At 36.3% G+C, this 18,580-nt stretch overlaps 1 protein-coding gene across 4 annotated transcripts in view; it reads left to right on the forward strand.

Moving 5' to 3' along the window:
- Positions 1-18,580, forward strand: part of SYCP1 (synaptonemal complex protein 1) — a 137,874-nt gene that overhangs the window by 117,440 nt on the left and 1,854 nt on the right. For 3 of the 4 annotated variants that reach the window (XM_088834892.1, XM_055402444.2, XM_088834891.1), the window contains 3 exons: positions 4,908-4,967; positions 10,961-11,143; positions 16,065-16,211. In XM_088834892.1, the coding sequence (XP_088691018.1) occupies positions 4,908-4,967; positions 10,961-11,143; positions 16,065-16,211 (390 nt within the window). Of the gene's footprint in view, positions 1-4,907; positions 4,968-10,794; positions 10,804-10,960; positions 11,144-16,064; positions 16,212-18,580 lie in introns of all 4 variants that reach the window. The other variant, XM_088834890.1, reaches the window with a different exon arrangement.

The following is an 18,580-nucleotide window of genomic DNA, read 5'->3' on the forward strand; positions in this document are numbered from 1 at the left end:
AACTGAAAGAAGGCATTAAGGGTTTGTTACTGTTTTGTTTCTCTTCCTCTTGAGTTTTCAACCAGTTTTACTTTATGTGTTTTGATGAATACTATTCATTGTGTAAAAGTTTATACTGATTAATTGCTCCTTGGAAACTGTTATCTTTTATCTTTGCCCTTTTTGCTTTGAAGTCAACTTTGCCCGATATTCCTGTTGTGATCTTTTCTTTTTATACTTGGTTGTTTTATATATTTTTATCTATTTCTTATTAACCTTAATGGAGTCTTTAATATGAGAAGTCTCTTTAACAGCTTAGTTTTCCTGATAGTATTTATTGATATGATATATATTTTAAACTTATTCTTGCATTTCTAGAATGAACTCCAGTTGATCATGAAGTATTTTTAATGTGATGCTACATTCCGTTTGCTAATATTTTTATTTAATACCTTTATATTGATATTTATAAGATAGAATGGTTGTTGTTTTGTTTTTAAATTCATGGTAAAAATACGTATCATTGCACTTACCATCCATCTTAACATGTTTTAAGTGTATAGATTAGTAACTTTAAGCATATAGATATTGTTGTACAATAGATCTCTAGAACTTTTTAACTTGTAAAACTGAAAGTCTAAATCCATTAAACACTACCTTCCAACCACCTTTTTTTCTCAGTTTCTATGATTTTAATTACCATTTGTTATTTGTCTTTCTGTAACTAGATTACTTCTGTTAGCATAATGTCTTTAAGATTCATCCATGTTGTAGCATGTGACAAAATTTCCTTTTGTTCAGTCGTTCAGTGGTGTCCAACTTTTTGCAACCCCATAGACTGCAGCATGCCAGGTTTTTCTGTCCTTCACCATCTCTTGGAGCTTGCTCAAACTCATGTCCACTGAGTCGATGATACCATACAGTCATCTTGTTCATCCCTCCCTCCCCTCCTTCTCTCTCTTTCTTCTTCCCTCTCTCTCTCTTTCTCTCTCTCATTACTTTTTTAATATTCCATTGCATGTATATACCACATATTCTTTATTCATTCATCTGTGATGAAGATTTGGGCTGCTTTTACTTCTTGGCTATTGTCATTAATGTTTTAGTGAACAGAGGTATGCAGATATCTCTTGGAGATCCTGCTTTGAATTCTTTTGGATATATATCCCGAAAGTGGGATTCTTGGATCATATGGTAATTCTAATATTAATTTTTTGAGGAACCACCATACAGTTTTCCATAGTAACTGTACTGTTTTTCATTCCTACTAATAATGTGCAATGATTATAATTTCTCTGCATCCTTGCCAACACTTATTTTCTATTACTTTGATAGTGGTCATCCTAATGAATGTGAAGTGTTAGCTCATTGTACTTTTGATTTGCATTTCTCATGTAATTAGTGATGTTGGGCATATTTTCATAAGCTTGTTGGCCATTTGTATATCCTCTTTGGAGAATTGTCTGTTCACATCTTTTGCCCATTTTGAAATTATTTGGTTTTTTGGTTGAATTGTAGGAGTTCCTTGCATATTCTAGATTCCTCACCCATACATATTCTGGATTATTAACCCTTATCAGTATGATATATATTTTAATCATGTTTTTGTCATTTTATATTACATATTAATTTAACATAATGATATAAATTTAATAATTATTTTATTTTTCTCTGAATTATGTGTGTGTGTATCTTTGGTTGATTTGGGAGGTGTATATAGTCTTTTTAATTATTTTACTGGTTGTTGTTGTTCGGTCACGCAGTCGTGTCCCACTCTTTGTGACCCAATGGACTGCAGCATACCAGGCCTCCCTGTCCCTCACCATTTCCCGGAGTTTGCCCAAGTTCATGTCCATTGCATCGGTGATACCATCCAGCCATCTCATCCTCTGATGCCCTCTTCTCCTTCTACTTGCAATCTTTCCTGGCATCAGGGTCTTTTCCAGTGAGTCAGTTCTTCGCATCAGATGACCAAAATACTGGAGCTTCAGCTTCAGCATCAATTCTTCCAATGAGTATTTAGGGTTGATTTCCTTTAAGATTGAAAGGTTTGATCTCCTTGCTGTCAAGGGACTTTCAGGAGTCTTCTCCAGCACCATAGTTTGAAGGCAGTGGATACATTTTACTAGTTACCTTTATGTTTTTAAACAATATATTGAACACTTTCTCCTACTGCCTATTTTTCTATATATATAATTTTTATGATGCTGGAAAAGGTTGGGGGCGGGAGGAGAAGGGGACGATGGAGAATGAGATGGCTGGATGGCATCACCGACTCTGTGGACATGAGTTTGAGTGTACTCTGGGAGTTGGTGATGGACAGGGAGGCCTGGCGTGCTGTGATTCATGGGGTCGCGGAGAGTCGGACACGACTGAGCGACTGAACTGAACTGAACTGATGTTTTATTATTTTACATTATCAAAATTAATATGACTCTTTGTGACCTCAAGGACTGTAGCTCACCAGGCTTCTCTGTCCATGGAGTTCTCCAGGCAAGAATACTGGAGTGGGTAGCCATTCCCTTCTCCAGGGGATCTTCCTGATCCAGGCATCAAACCGTGGTCTCCTGCATTGCAGGCAGATTACTGTCTGAGCCACCAGGGAAGCCCAATAAAAACACAATTCCAGTGTTTAAGTTGAGGTCATGTTTTATATGAAACTTTTTCTTAGTTTTCAATTTTGATCCTAGTCAATAAGCCAATATTCCCTGGTGGCTCAGATGGTAAAGAATCTGCCTAAAATTCGGGAGACCCAGGTTCGATCCCTGGGTTGGGAAGATCCCCTGGAGTAGGAAATGGCAATCCACTCCTGTGTGCTTGCGTAGAGAATTCTGTGGACAGAGGAGCCTGGTGGGCTATAGTCCATGGGATCACAAAGAGTCAGATATGACTGAGCGGCTAACACTTTCGCTTTCGTAATATCTGATTTTGACCTCTTTTAACATACCAATCAATATGAAGAAATTGTTACTGGATGATAGTCTTAGCTTCTACTTAAAATACGTTGACTTTGTGAGACAGTGCTAAATCACCTTTCCTGTGTCTTTCATCTCTTGATGGTGCCTTACTCTCTGCCTAATAAGATGTGGTATTTTGTATATTTGTCTATATCCTTGTTATGGAAAGAGAGTTTTAAAGTCTTCCAGTCGGTCCTTCCAAATGTAAAAAATCTCACTCTGTTTCATGTCAATGTATGGCAAAACCAACCAATACAATATTGTAAAATAATTAACCTCCAATAAAAAATTTAAAAAAATAAAAATAAAGATAAACAAAGAATTAATATGGTGATTATGCCACTTACTGAGTTTATCTATTCAACTGTATACTCAGGATCTAAAGAAATTATCACAGAATAGGTTTATGGTTCCATGGGCTCACCATAAGGTGGACTTAGATTAAATGTATTTATCACGTGACCCCAAAACACCTGCGCTCAAGCTAGTGAGTGAAAAAATAGTAACATTATGGGTTATAAGAGTTGGTGTTAGCTGATAGTTAATATCCAATTACCAAAATTCAGTATGTATTTATGATATTGCACAATCCATCTTTTAATTTAGAGGGTTCTAGGTTTATAAATTTATTAAGGTCTGAAAGGTGAGCACAAGGCTGTCATACTCTACTCCTGTACCTCAAGTCAATCCTTTCTTTGCCAGACCATATTACAGACATTTTTTAGTTACTCATTAAATAGGGACCTTAGTGGACTGCCCATTAGTTTAGGGAACTCATGATCAGTTAGACACTACCAGAGAAACACCTTTGGGTATGAGCTAATCCATACCTTGGAAACACATGTTGTATTAGAACAGACTGTATTAAGATCTCCAAACCTGCAGAAATCAGAGTCAGAGAAGTTTGGGAAGGTGCTTTCTCTATTCTGTCCTCTAGAAGCCAAGATGTGTATTCTGAGAGTCAGTGTAATTTAGCTATTTTAGAGGATATACTTTATCCTGGAAGACTGCATTTCATATCCACAGAGTAGATGTCAATTGTGATAACTGAAGATCAACTATTGCCAGTTGATAGGATACATAATAAGAACAGTGACTACTGTTATATCAGCTTATTGCCAGCTTCTTTCATGGTGAAGTGTGTTCTCTGGTTAGGAGTAACATTTTAGGAGAGATAGCATGATGTACATAAGACGTTCAGTGAGTACAGATATTGGCATAGGCATCATGGGCAGCCAAGGCAAGTTTGCCTAAAGTTGTATGTGTGCATTGAAACTTTTCCTTCTCTGACACCTATAAGGCTCCTTGAGGCTGTAATCATTCTGTTTTCTAGATGACTATCATATTAAAGGCATTGTACATATTATTTTTCCTAGGGTTAATTTTTCCTTTTTTCCCCTACTGAATGTACATACACTAATCTCCAACAGAATATATTATTTCCTGGAGTACTAGAGAAATGATGTATTATTTTATAACTATTTTGTACCTTTTTTGTAACTTTTTTTTATTCTTCATCCCTGTTCATCTCATGTTGAAAACTGATTATTCAGTGTTCAACTGAATTGCTTTTCTTAATACACAGAGAATAAGTGTATTCTGCCTCTAAAGGTTCATAATATTTTGGATCTTTTTGCAGCTCTTTATAGCTAGTTAATTGTGTATATCCCTTACTTTATAAGCTGATCCATGCACTTCATTTTACAAATGAAAAAGTTGAGATTTGGTGTCTTAAAGGACTTAAGAGTCCACAGATGCTTGCCAGAGACAGATCAGAATTTTTTAAAAAAGATAATCAAAATCAAATAACATACTTCTGTAGAAAGAAAATAATTTTTTTCCTTTTCATTGTTTTTTAAGATTTAGAAGGCAGGATTCTTTATTAGTATTTCTTGGGAAAGATTTGATAATAGGATCATTTTTATAATAGTAATGACTACATTGTATGTACTCGATATTCATTTTTAATAGGAAAAACTCAAAAGAGAGGTGAAAGAAAACACAGTTACTCTCAAAGAAAAAAAAGACAAGGTAAGAATTTTATATAATTCTCATAAATTTCTTTATAAACATTTTGTTTTCTAACATCTACTTAGTAAATTTTTTATCAAAAATTGGAAAATAACATCAAAAATATATCACACAAAAGATGTGGTACCATCATAAAATGGAATAGCACACAGCCATAGAAAAGAACAAAATAATGCCATTTGCAGTAATGGACCTGGAGATTGTCATACTGAATGAAGTCAGAGAAAGAACTATATATATGGTCACTTATATGTGGAATGTAAAAAAAGGCTATAAATGAACTTATCTACAAAACAAAAATAGAATTACAGGTGTAGAAATTAATTTATGATTACCAGGGAGTAAGGGGTTGGGAAGGGATAAATTGGAAGATTAGAATTGATATATACAAACTACTATGTATAAAATAGATAACTAATAAAGACCTCAGGGGCCTCTACTTTAATGGCCTATATGGGAAAAGAATCTAAACAAGATTGGATCTATGCATATGCATACATATAACAGATTCACTTTGCTATACACCTGAAATTAACACAGTATTATAAATCAACTATACCCCCAAATTAAAAAAAATATATATATATCCCACAATTTCATTTCCAGAATTGTTTCTTTATTAATCCAAAAGCATTAGATAAAACATTTCAAAGCATCTGTCATTTGGAAATTTAGAGAAGATTTTAATCTTTTAAAATTTTTATTATAGTATTAAATTAGGTACATTTGTGTTTCTGTCTTGAGAAATTTCCAGTGTTAGAAACCATTTCACTTAAAAATTCTAAAGCTCATGTTTAGATTATGTCTAATTTTGAGTTTTTGAGAGGACTAAACAAATCACATCTTGCTTCTTAAATCTGAACCAGTTGAAAAAGGTGGTGAAAATCAAAATAGTATCTTTTCAGTTCAGTCACTCAGTCGTGTCCAACTCTTTGCAACCCCATGAACTGCAGAACGCCAGGCCTCCCTGTCCACCACCAACTCCTGGAGTCCACCCAAACCCATGTCCATTGAGTCGGTGATGCCATCCAACCATCTCATCCTCTGTCGTCCCCTTCTCCTCCTGCCCTCAATCTTTCCCAGCATCAGGGTCTTTTCCAGTGAGTCAGCTCTTCGCATCAGGTGGCCAGAGTATTGGAGTTTCAGCTTCAACATCAGTCCTTCATCTTTATTATTGATAAATAATATTGGACAATGTGGCTTATATTTGAAGAAAATAGGAAATCCCAAATTAAACAAGTTTATCTACTCTTGTCATAGGTAGAATTGGATTAGGACAAGTCTACCCACTTGAATGACCTGCTCTTTTAAGATACATGGCATAGAGTAGAATGTGTGCTTCTTCTGTTACCCAAGGGGAGAAATAAGGAAGAGGCTGAACTATATGTCCACAGTTAATCCTTCCATATTCAGCAATCCTGTTAAGTCATTGCTCTTCCCCTAAGGAAGCAGAGAGATGTTAGGAATGTTCCCTGCACATGAAAGGAAGCATCAAGTATGAAAAAGGGAGGTTATATTTGGCTTCTAATATATGTGTTAATATAGGATTATTACAGAAGAGTGTTCTTGCAAATTTTAGTTAAAGTGATTAAATATTCTTTATACATAGTGATGTAGTCTCCTAAGTCTCCGCAGAAGTTGCTCTGACTGTAAACTGAAGATAACAGAGTTGTTGAGAACAGTTCAGTTGTTAGGTATAGATGGTGCTTTAATTTTGTTTGTTTCTGTTCAAAGAAGGGCTTCCTAGGTGTCGCTATAAACAACCCACCTGCCAATGCAGGAAATGGCAAGAGATACAGGTCCAATCCCTGTGTCAGGAAGATACCTAGAGAAGGGGGCAACCCACTCCAATATCCTTGCCTAGAGAATCCTGTGGACAGAGGAGCCTGGTAGGCTACAGTCCATAGGGTCACAAAGAGTTGGACACGACTGAAGTGAGTGTTCAAAGAGAAGAAAAAAGAAAGAATTATTGTACCTGTGAATATTAAGTGCTTCATGTGTCCAGACACATATAATAGACACTTGAAAGCATTATATATGGAGAAATTGTTGTCATATTAGAATTAGCTGGGAGAATTAGATACAGACTGGGCTTCCCTGGTGGCTCAGATGGTAAAGCACCTGTCTGCAATGTGGGAGACCCGGGTTCAATCCCTGGGTTGGAAAGATCCCCTGGAGAAGGAAATGTCAATCCACTCTGATACTCTTGCCTGGAAAATCCCATGGACAAGGGAGCCTGGTAGGCTACAGTCCATGGGGTTGCAAAGAGTCAGACACAACTGAGTGACTTCACTTAGATACAGACTAAGCAAAGTGTCTGATGAAAATAATACATTGGTTAAGCTCCAGTAATTACTTCTAAATAGAGAATATGTTCATATTGTGAAAATATATATCACATATTCTTGCAGAGTTGTTTTGATTCCTGTATAATCCTAGTAATATATATCTTTTCTCTATATACATTATCAAATAGATTAGTTAATTCCCTATATTTTATTTTGGGGTCTGGATATATATTGCAAATAATGAGAAAATGATAAAAGATTTCAATAGGGTTTCATGTGCTGTGCTTTATTCCAACAATATTGAAGTATCACAAACCTTATATATAATAATTGTTACGTTTATCAATCAAACATTTCTGAGTTTGGCTATGTTACTTCTTCATACTTCAGTCTTATCATCTATAAAAGGATAATAATAGTACCTTTTCCCAAAAGTTGTTATGAAGATTAAATGATATAATATTTGTGAAGCATTTGAAATAGTGCTTGGTACATAGGACATGCCGAATAAGTATTTGTTTAAAAAGTATGACAGAGGAAAGCATGAATATTCTGTATATATGCATCGCTGGAAATGTAATAGTTAGAAAAAAATGTAACTTGTAGGAGAGTACATACATCTCCATGAGGTATTACAAAGAGGGTTATTTCAGTAGTCTAGAATGCTGGTGCATTTTCTTTGTCTACCAAGCTACTAGGGAAATGTTAGATTCCCAGATATGACCACAAGGTGGTATAGTTGCCATTCTCAGTCCTTTGGATGAAGAAAATTTGTCCATGAAAGCCGTTAAATTTTGGAGATTCTGAGGATGATTCCTGATAAGTCCAGAGAGCAGAAAAAGTTTTCTTTAATCAAAATTGTGTTATCAGCCATGTTATAGAAATATATATGGAAGAGTATGTAAAATTCAACTCTGAAAAAATGATACCAAAATTAATTTTTTGTGTGAAAAAGTGTTATGAACTTGCAAGAAACCTGCAAATTACCTCATTTATCTCCCTTAAAATTTTTTAAATTTTATTTTTAAATTGAGGTATATTTTCATTTCAGTCACTCAGTCGTGTCCGACTCTTTGCGACCCCATGAATCACAGCACGCCAGGCCTCCCTGTCCATCACCAACTCCCGGAGTTCACTCAAACTCATGTCTATCGAGTTGGTGATGCCATCCAGCCATCTCATTCTCTGTCGTCCCCTTCTCCTCCCGCCCCCAGTCCCTCCCAGCATCAGAGTCTTTTCCAGTGAGTCAACACTTCGCATGAGGTGGCCAAAATATTGGAGTTTCAGCTGTAGCATCAGTCCTTCCAATGAACACCTAGGACCGATCTCCTTTAGAATGGACTGGTTGGATCTCCTTGCAGTCCAAGGGACTCTCAAGAGTCTTCTCCAACACCACAGTTCAAAAGCATCAATTCTTCGGCGATCAACTTTCTTCACAGTCCAACTCTCACATCCATACATGATCACGGGAAAAACCATAGCCTTGACTAGATGGACCTTGGTTGGCAAAGTAATGTGTCTCTGCTTTTTAATATGCTATCTAGGTTGGTCATAACTTTCCTTCCAAGCGTCTTTTAATTTCATGGCTGCAATCAGCATCCTAAGTGATTTTGGAGCTCAAAAAAAAATAAAGTCTGTCACTGTTTCCACTGTTTCCCCATCTATTTGCCATGAAGTGATGGGACCAGATGCCATGATCTTAGTTTTCTGATTGTTGAGCTTCAAGCCAACCTTTTCACTCTCCTCTTTCACCTTCATCAAGAGGCTTTTTAGTTCCTCTTCACTTTCTGCCATAAAGGTGGTGTCATCTGCATATCTGAGGTTATTGATATTTCTCCCTGCAATCTTGATTCCAGCTTGTGCTTCTTCCAGCCCAGCGTTCCTCATGCTGTACTCTGCATATAAGTTAAATAAGCAGGGTGACAATATACAGCCTTGACGTACTCCTTTTCCTATTTGGAACCAGTCTGTTGTTCCATGTCCAGTTCTAACTGTTGCTTCCTGACCTGCATACAGGTTTCTCAAGAGGCAGGTCAGGTGGTCTGGTATTCCCATCTCTTTCAGAATGTTCCACAGTTTATTGTGATCCACGCAGTCAAAGGCTTTGGCATAGTCAATGAAGCAGAAATAGATGTTTTTCTGGAACTCTCTTGCTTTCTCCATGATCCAGCGGATGTTGGCAATTTGATCTCTGGTTCCTCTGCCTTTTCTAAAACCAGCTTGAACATCTGGAAGTTCACGGCTCATGTATTGCTGAAGCCTGGCTTGGAGAATTTTGAGCATGACTTTACTAGTGTCATGCTCATTTACATGAGATGAGTGCAATTGTGCGGTAGTTTGAGGATTCTTTGGCATTGCCTTTCTTTGGGATTGGAATGAAGACTGACCTTTTCCAGTCCTGTGGTCACTGCTGAGTTTTCCAAATTTGCTGGCATATTGAGTGCAGCACTTTCACAGCATCGTCTTTCAGGATTTGAAATAGCTCAACTGGAATTCCATCACCTCCACTAGCTTTGTTCATAGTGATGCTTTCTAAGGCCCACTTGACTTTACATTCCAAGATGTCTGGCTCTAGGTGAGTGATCACACCATCGTGATTATCTTGGTCGTGAAGCTCTTTTTCATACAGTTCTTCTGTGTACTCTTGCCACCTCTTGTTAATATCTTCTGCTTCTGTTAGGTCCATACCATTTCTGTCCTTTATCGAGACCATCTTTGCATGAAATGTTCCTTGGTATCTCTAATTTTCTTGAAGAGATCTCTTGTCTTTCCTATTCTGTTGTTTTCCTCTATTTCTTTGCATTGATCGCTGAGGAAGGCTTTCTTTTCTCTCCTTGCTATTCTTTGGAACTCTGCATTCAGATGCTTATATCTTTCGTTTTCTCCTTTGCTTTTCCCTTCTCCTCTTTTCACAGCTATTTGTAAGGCCTCCTCAGACAGCCATTTTGCTTTTTTGCATTTCTTTTCCATGGGGATGGTCTTGGTCCCTGTCTCCTGTACAATGTCACGAATCTCCGTTCGAGGTATAGTTTACTTACAGTGTTACTAAATGTAAATTTCAGGTATACAACAGTGATTCACAGGTTTTAAAGATTATACTCCACTTGTAGTTATTATAAAATATTGGGTATATTCTCTGTGCTGTACAATATATCCTTGTAGCTTATTTATTTTATACATAGTTTGTGCCTCATAATCAGCTTCTTTATCTTGCCCTGAAAATTTCTCTAGGTTTCTACTTTCATAATTTTTCCTCTCTCCCTTTTTTTTCTGAAGGTAAATTAAACTAGTGGATAGAAAAGGGCTGATATTTTTACAGATGAAACAGGATTTATGAAAACATGAAAGAGATGCCTTTGGGCTGTAGGGTTATTAGAATGAATCACCAATTAAGATTTTTTTTTTTTGCCACTAGGACTAGAGAATTTTCTTTGGTGAATTTCCAACTTTTGGTCAAATAGAGAATTGAGATTATTATTTATTTTTATAGCAGCACTGTGAGGACAAAGGGATCAAAAAGCATTTTCATCTTAAATAAGAAAAATAAAGTCATAAAGAAGATAGGTATAATTTATTCAAAGTTTTCTACTCAATACTACACTTGAGTGTAAATTCTAGTTTATTTCAGTGTTATTTTTACTAGTTGTCATACTTTAGTTAAAATGACACTTAGTGATGATGTCATTCATTTTTGTTGTTCAATAGAAAACGCAGACATCTTTATTGGAAACACCTGAAACTAGTTATTGGAAACTTGATTCTAAAGTACCTCTTTCACAAAATGTATCTCGAAGCTTCCCATCAGCTGATCAGAGCAGATCTTCAAAAGATAAAAGAGACTATCTGCGGACACCTGCCAAAAATATTTTATCTACACCATTACCAAAGGTTTGTTGCTAAAATTTCTAAGAAAGTTGTCATTTTTTTAAAATAAAAAAGTCTCTGGTATCATATACCATATATCTGGTATCACACACATAGGTATGAAAACCTTTTTCTTGAAAGTTTTGGTTATTTGTTACATCAGTTTGAAATAGTTTCATTGTTTTATTCTACCACTGTACACAACTTAATGACATCTAGGGCAAATTTTATCACTTTCTGGCTTTTACCAGTGCATAGGTCCTTGATAGACAAGCTCTAATTTTGACTTGAATTTTCCAGTATCACCTCAGTTACCTCCCTTTGCTGTTTACTCCTCATCATCTTATTGCTGGAGTCTTTTAGTTAGCTGTCAGCCCTTGTGAAGCAGGTACCACTAGCGAGGTGTCTCATATCTAGCTATCTACAACATGTCCACTTAATCCATGGGGAATTCTTTCAACCTTTCAATGCTAAGTGGTAGTGTATAATGCTCTGCTTCTGACTCCCCCTCTCCTCCTCTCTGCCATCTGTCTTACTCTGATTTCTTTTTACTTGTTCAGGTAGACATAAAGACAGATAAATAAGTCTTCTTCCTAGGTTTATATCCACTTAGGGAATGAGATGCCAGTCTCCCCTTCTAGAAGGCACCATTAGTCATTATAAGACTTTTTAAAAATTTAACTAGAGAATAATTACTTTACAGTATTGTGATGGTTTCTGCCAAATATCAACATAAATCAGCCATAGGTATACACATGTCCCCTCAATGGAAAATTACTCAACTATTAAAAGGAAAACTCCTTTTTAGAGTTATATCCTACTTGCCTTGGGAGTTGATGGAGGAGTATTTCAACCTATCTTTACTCCCTAAGCCAAAATTTTGTGCTTTTCCCTCCCAGTTTACTTAAATTAACTGGGAATAAGAGAGATATCTGGTGATTGTTAGTCCTGTTCTCAGTTCAGTTAAGTTCAGTTGCTCAGTCGTGTCCGACTCTCCGTGACCCCATGAATCACAGCACGCCAGGCCTCCCTGTCCATCGCCAACTCCTGGAGTTCACCCAAACTCATGTCCACAGAGTCGGTGATGCCATCCAGCCATCTCATTCTCGGTCATCCCCTTCTCCTCCCTCCCCCAACCTTTCCTAGCATTAGAGTCTTTTCCAGTGAGTCAACTCGTCGCATGAGGTGGCCAAAGTATTGGAGTTTCAGCTTTAGCATCAGTCCTTCCAATGAACACCCAGGATCGATCTCCCTTAGAATGGACTGGTTGGATCTCCTTGTGGTACAAGGGACTCTCAAGAGTCTTCTCCAACACCACAGTTCAAAAGCATCAATTCTTCGGTGATCAGCTTTCTTCACAGTCCAACTCTCACATCCATATATGACCACGGGAAAAACCATAGCCTTGACTAGACGGACCTTTGTTGGCAAAGTAATGTCTCTGCTTTTTAATATATTATCAAGGTTGGTCATAACTTTCCTTCCAAGGAGTAAGCGTCTTTTAATTTCATGGCTGCAATCAGCATCTGCAGTGATTTTGGAGTCCAAAAAAATAAAGTCTGACACTGTTTCCACGTTTTTCCATCTATTTCCCATGAAGTGATGGGACCAGATGCCATGATCTTTGTTTTCTGAATGTTGAGCTTCAAGCCAACCTTTTCACTCTCCTCTTTCACTTTCATCAAGAGGCTTTTGAGTTCCTCTTCACTTTCTGCCATAAGGGTAGTGTCATCAGCATATCTGAGATTATTGATATTTCTCCCTGCAATCTTGATTCCAGCTTGTGCTTCTTCCAGCCCAGCGTTCCTCATGATGTACTCTGCATATAAGTTAAATAAGCAAGGTGACAATATACAGCCTTGATGTACTCCTTTTCCTATTTGGAACCAGTCTGTTGTTCCATGTCCAGTTCTGACTGTTGCTTCCTGACCTGCATACAGGTTTCTCAAGAGGCAGGTCAGGTGGTCTTAATAAGCCTTAGAGAAGGAGCTGGCCCTAATTTACATTGCTTTCTTTAAAGTGTAATTTACTAGCACTTTTCCCCCCAACTTTGTGCTTTAGTTGACAATTTCAGACAAAAATAGTCCCACTTATATCCTGTATTATGTATATTGAACTATATGTACAGTATTATCCACCTCATGGAAATTATGAAAATTAGTAAACTACATAGCAAAGCTTTTATCTTGTTGTATTTATTATTTTATTATTCAAACCATGAAATGATCTGTATTAAAGAATTATTGTTAGGTTGCTAAGTCTTGTCCTACTCTTTGCAACCCCATGGTCTGCAGCACATCAAACTTCCCTGTCCTTTACTATATCCTGCAGTTTGTGCAAGCTCATGTCCATTGAGTTGATGATAGCATCCAACCATCTCATCCTCTGGTGCCCGCTTCTCCTCCTGCCCTCAGTCTTTCCTAGCATCAGGGTCTTTTCCAGTGAGTTGGATCTTTGCATCAGGTGGCGAAAGTATTGGAGTTTCAGCTTCAGCATCAGTCCTTCCAGTGAATATTCAGGGTTGATTTTCTTCAGATGATCAGGCTGGATTTATAAAAGGCAGAGGAACCAGAGATCAAATTGCCAACATCTGTTGGATCATTGAAAAAGCAAGAGTTCCAGAAAAACATCTATTTCTGATTTATTGACTTTGCCAAAGCCTTTGACTGTGTGGATCACAACAAACTGTGGAAAATTCTGAAACAGATGGGAATACCAGACCACCTTACCTGCCTCCTGATAAATCTGTATGCAGGTCAAGGAGCAACAGTTAGAACTGGACATGGAACAACAGACTGCTTCCAAATTGGGAAAGGAGTATGTCAAGGCTGAATATTGTCACCCTGCTTATTTAACTTATATGCAGAGTACATCATGCAAAATGCAAAATGCATCATGCTGGATGAAGTACAAGCTGGAATCAAGATTGCCTGGAGAAATATGAATAACCTCAGATATGCAGATGACACCACTCTTATGGCAGAAAGTGAAGAAGAACTAAAGAGCCTCTTGATGAAAGTGAAAGAGGAGAGTGAAAAAGCTGGCTTAAAACTCAACATTCAGAAAGAAGATCATGGCATCCGGTCCCATCAGTTCATGGCAAATAGATGGGGAAACAGTGGAAACAGTGTCAGACTTTATTTTTTTGGGCTCCAAAATCACTGCAGATGGTGACTGCGGCCATGAAATTAAAAGATGCTTGCTCCTTGGAAGAAAAGTTATGACCAACGTAGACAGCATATTAAAAAGCAGAGATATTACTTTGCCAACAAAGGACTGTCTAGTCAAGGCTATGGTTTTTCCAGTGGTCATGTACGGATGTGAGAGTCGGACTATAAAGAAAGCTGAGCTCCGAAGAATTGATGCTTTTGAACTGTGGTGTTGGAGAAGACTCTTGAGAGTCCCTTGGACTGCAAGGATATCCAACCAGTCCATCCGAAAGGAAATCGGTCCTGAATATTCATTGGAAGGACTCATGCTGAAGCTGAAACTCCAATATTTTGGCCACCTGATGTGAAAAACTGACTCATTGGAAAAGACCCAGATGCTGGGAAAGATTGAGGGCAGGAGAAGGGGACAACAGAGGATGAGACGGTTGGATAGCATCACTGATTCAAAGGACATGAGTTTGAGCAAACTCCGGGAGTTGGTGATGGACAGGGGAGCCTGGGTGCTGTAGTTCATGGGTCGCAAAGAGTTGGACGTGACTGAGCGACTGAACTGAACTTTCTTTCAGATTAACTGGTTTGATCTCCTTGCTGTCCAAGGAACTCTCAAGAGTCTTCTCCAGTTCGAAAACACCAGTTCTTTGGTGCTTAGCCTTCTTTATGGTTCAATTCCACATCCATACCTGATTACTGGAAAAACCATAATTTTGACTATATGGACCTTTGTTAGCAAAGTGATGTCTCTGCTTTGATGGTTGGATGGCATCACTGATTCAATGGACATGAGTTTGAGCAAACTCCAGGAGACAGTGAGGGACAGGGAAGCCTGGCCTGTTGCAGCCCATGGGCTCGCAGAGTCAGACACGACTTAGTGACTGAATAACAAAAAACAACTCTATACACATTGAGGAGAAAGCTTTTTCCTTTTTTCCCCCTTTAACTGAGTGAGCTCCAAGTTGGGTAAAATGCAGCCCTATAAATGAAATTGTCTAGAGTATCACTAGACAGGTCAAATATTGACAACTTTTTGAGCATAATATTTCGAAAGAGCTCCCAAGTGTGTTTTGCTTTGTTCATTGGCTGCCAGGCTGGACCAGGAATGTACTTTTTAAGAGAGCAGGGGATGAGATGAGGAAAAGTTCAGGCATTGCTAATTTTGCTCTTCTTACAGAGGTTCAGCCATTAAAAAAAAAAAAAAAACTCTTTAGGTTGTGGCAAGCTTTTTGTTAATTTCACAGTTATAAACACATTGATTTTGACCACTTTTACTGGCATTTTTATTGCTTTGTGGAAGAGCAAATTTTTGGAGTTTTACTCTGCCATTCTTGCTGATATCAGTGACCTTACTTTTTAAAGACAATTTTTAAAAATTATAAAACATATTACAGGAGCATATGGAATACTAGACATTGACTAATGGAATTACTTTATCAACAAAACATGAATAAACTTGCTTTCTAATAAATCAGGATTTTTATGTAGTAATAAAAGCTCTCAGTTTTTTGATCTTAATTATTGTTTGAAAAGTTAGTCTCTCAAGGTTGTTGGCTACTGAAGCTGGAGTGTCTCTCCCATCCTTCCTTTCTCCTTCTCTCCCTCCCTCTCTCCCATTATTTTATTAAAAACTTCTGAATTAAATTCTTGTCCAAAATTTCTGCTTCAAACACACGCCAATAATAATAGAGAGTTATTATTGATTGTTAAAGCCTCAACCTGCCTTTATTAATAATATATGTTTTATTTGATGGGATAATGTATTTTTTTTTTCTTTTGGATAGGCATATACTGTGAAAACACCAACAAAACTAAAAATTCAACAAAGAGGAAACAAGAATGTACCCACTGAAGAAAGTACTAGTAAAAAGAGAAAAATGGTCTTTGAGTTTGATGTTAATTCGGATAGTTCAGAAACTGCCGATCTTTTGGTAAAATTATTACAAAAAATCAGCATTTATTATTTGTTTACATTATTTCTACATTATTTCTTGATGTATGTGTATAATATATGTGCATAGTATCTATTACTGCAATACTGAAAAGAAGTAAAATTCTCCTATAATATAGGATTCTCTGCTTTTGCAGCATTTAAAAAAATTAGGGTTAAAAAAAATCTCCCTAAACTTCAGAAAACAGGACTTTTTGAAATACTTGATATGACATAGTTGGCGTTTGAGATGACTAATTCTCTTGTTTTCTAGAAGAGTGTTATTTTCTTTACCTTTTTCTTTTTGAGGCCCAGTGAATACCTTTAATCTTGCTGCAGCCAAATTTGTTATTCAGGACTCCTCTTGATTTTGCATATTATAAATGTTCTCTTTAATTTTATACCACTTATTGACTGAAAACAATAACATTTCTATGATTCTTAAAGAGTTAATGTGTTAAAAATGGCATGTTTAAGGAGGATAGTTCCTCTAGCAGTTTGTATGACCAGTTACTCCCTACTTCATACATATCATTATTTTCTAAAGGCATAATAATAATTTATTAAGAACAATTAAACTTATTTAGTTTAAAAGCAGATTAACCTCATTATACAAAATGGAGCAATTTACCAAAGATTCTTAATTACAAATTTGTAATTAAAGCCATTTGTTTTATTATTGCAATTCATAACTGTGAGATTCTTCAAGCTTTTATACTGCTTTGAGACCTCTGCTTTCATTTGTTTTGGAATAATGAATAGCTGAAGTCTTAAAATTGTAATTATTTAAGTTAACTGAAAGAAACTTTCTACTCTAGTATCTCTTTGTTTTATAGATAATGATTAAGACTGTGAACCAGGCACTATTGTAAAAACTTTACACAGAATACTTCAGTTATTTCTTAAAACAATCGAACACTCTAGAAGTAGAGACAGAATTCTTATTCTCATTTTACAGATGAGGAAATTGAGTCATACTGGTACTTTTCCAATATCACATAACTAGAAAGCCATGGAGCCAAAATTTGAACACCAACTGTCTAGCTCCATGGTCTATGTATGTCATTGTACACAATAATTTCCAGGTAAATCTGAAGTCAAGATGTTAAAAAAAGTGATGAGAGTTAGTAGAAAGAGCATGAGTTCTGGAATTAGAGATACTAGGTCTAGAATTCATACTGTTTTTCTCTGAATTTAGGCTAGTTTCTTAACTTATCTGAGATTTGGAATAGCTCATGATTTCATGTCATTTTTAAAAGTAGCATCACAACTGTGTAACACCATGAACATACTACAGTGTTTTATTTATACTATTACAGTTTAAATTATCTAAGAAGACATTTCATAGTAGGCTTTATCGGTTATAATTATCACATGAAATTAAAGGTCTTTGATAAAGTCAAATACATGGGAAATTATAAAAGCTGAAATGATTGTAATTTTAATTTCTAACTTTACTTTTTATTTTCTACATAACTTAAAAGCTAATGCTTAATTTATCTATATTGCTGGGCACACAATATATGAAGATGTAATTTTGACATCAGTAACAGAAGTAAAATGAGCTGTTTGTGTAGACTATTGAAGTTAGTATAAATTCAAATTAGGTTACTATAATGTTTGGTTGTTATATGTAATCCCCATGGTAACCACAAAAGCATAGAATACACACAAAAGGAAATGGAAAGGAAATTAAAACATTTTGCTACCAAAAATGTTACCTAGACAGAAAAGAGGGTAATAATAGAGGAAATGAGTGACCAAAACCAAATCAAAACAAAACGTCTATAAAGCATATAGGAAATGAATATCAAAAAGGCAAAAGTTAGTCTATCAGTAATTACTTACATATGAGTAATTTACAATGTATATTTGCAAGATTATATACTCCAATAAACAAAAAGAGACTCATGTTAGCTTCAAACTGGCTAAATGTGAAAGGATGGAAAAAGATATGCAAATAGTAACCAAAAAAGAGGTGGGTTGGTTTTACCAATATCTGACAAAATAGATTTTAAATCAAAAAGTACAAGAAACAAATAAGGACATTATATGTAAATGAGAGGTCCAATATAGCAAGAAGTTATGACAATTTTAATCATTTGTACACCTAATAACATACCCTTAAAATATATGAAGCAAAGCTTTATAGAATTGAAGTAATGGACAGTTATACATTAATAGTTGGATACTTCAATACCTCTCCTTCAATAATGGATAAAACAACTAGACAGAAGATAAGTAAGGAAATAAGACTGGAACAACACACACCAAATAGATTTAATAGACACGTATGGAACATTCAGTTCAACAAAAGAATACACATTCTTCCCAAGTGCACATGGATATTCTCCAAGATAGACCATATAG

The sequence above is a fragment of the Moschus berezovskii genome, chromosome 4 (genome assembly GCF_049115385.1).
Source record: "Moschus berezovskii isolate FMDL1 chromosome 4, NW_MosBer_1.0, whole genome shotgun sequence".
Taxonomy (NCBI): Eukaryota; Metazoa; Chordata; class Mammalia; order Artiodactyla; family Moschidae; genus Moschus; species Moschus berezovskii.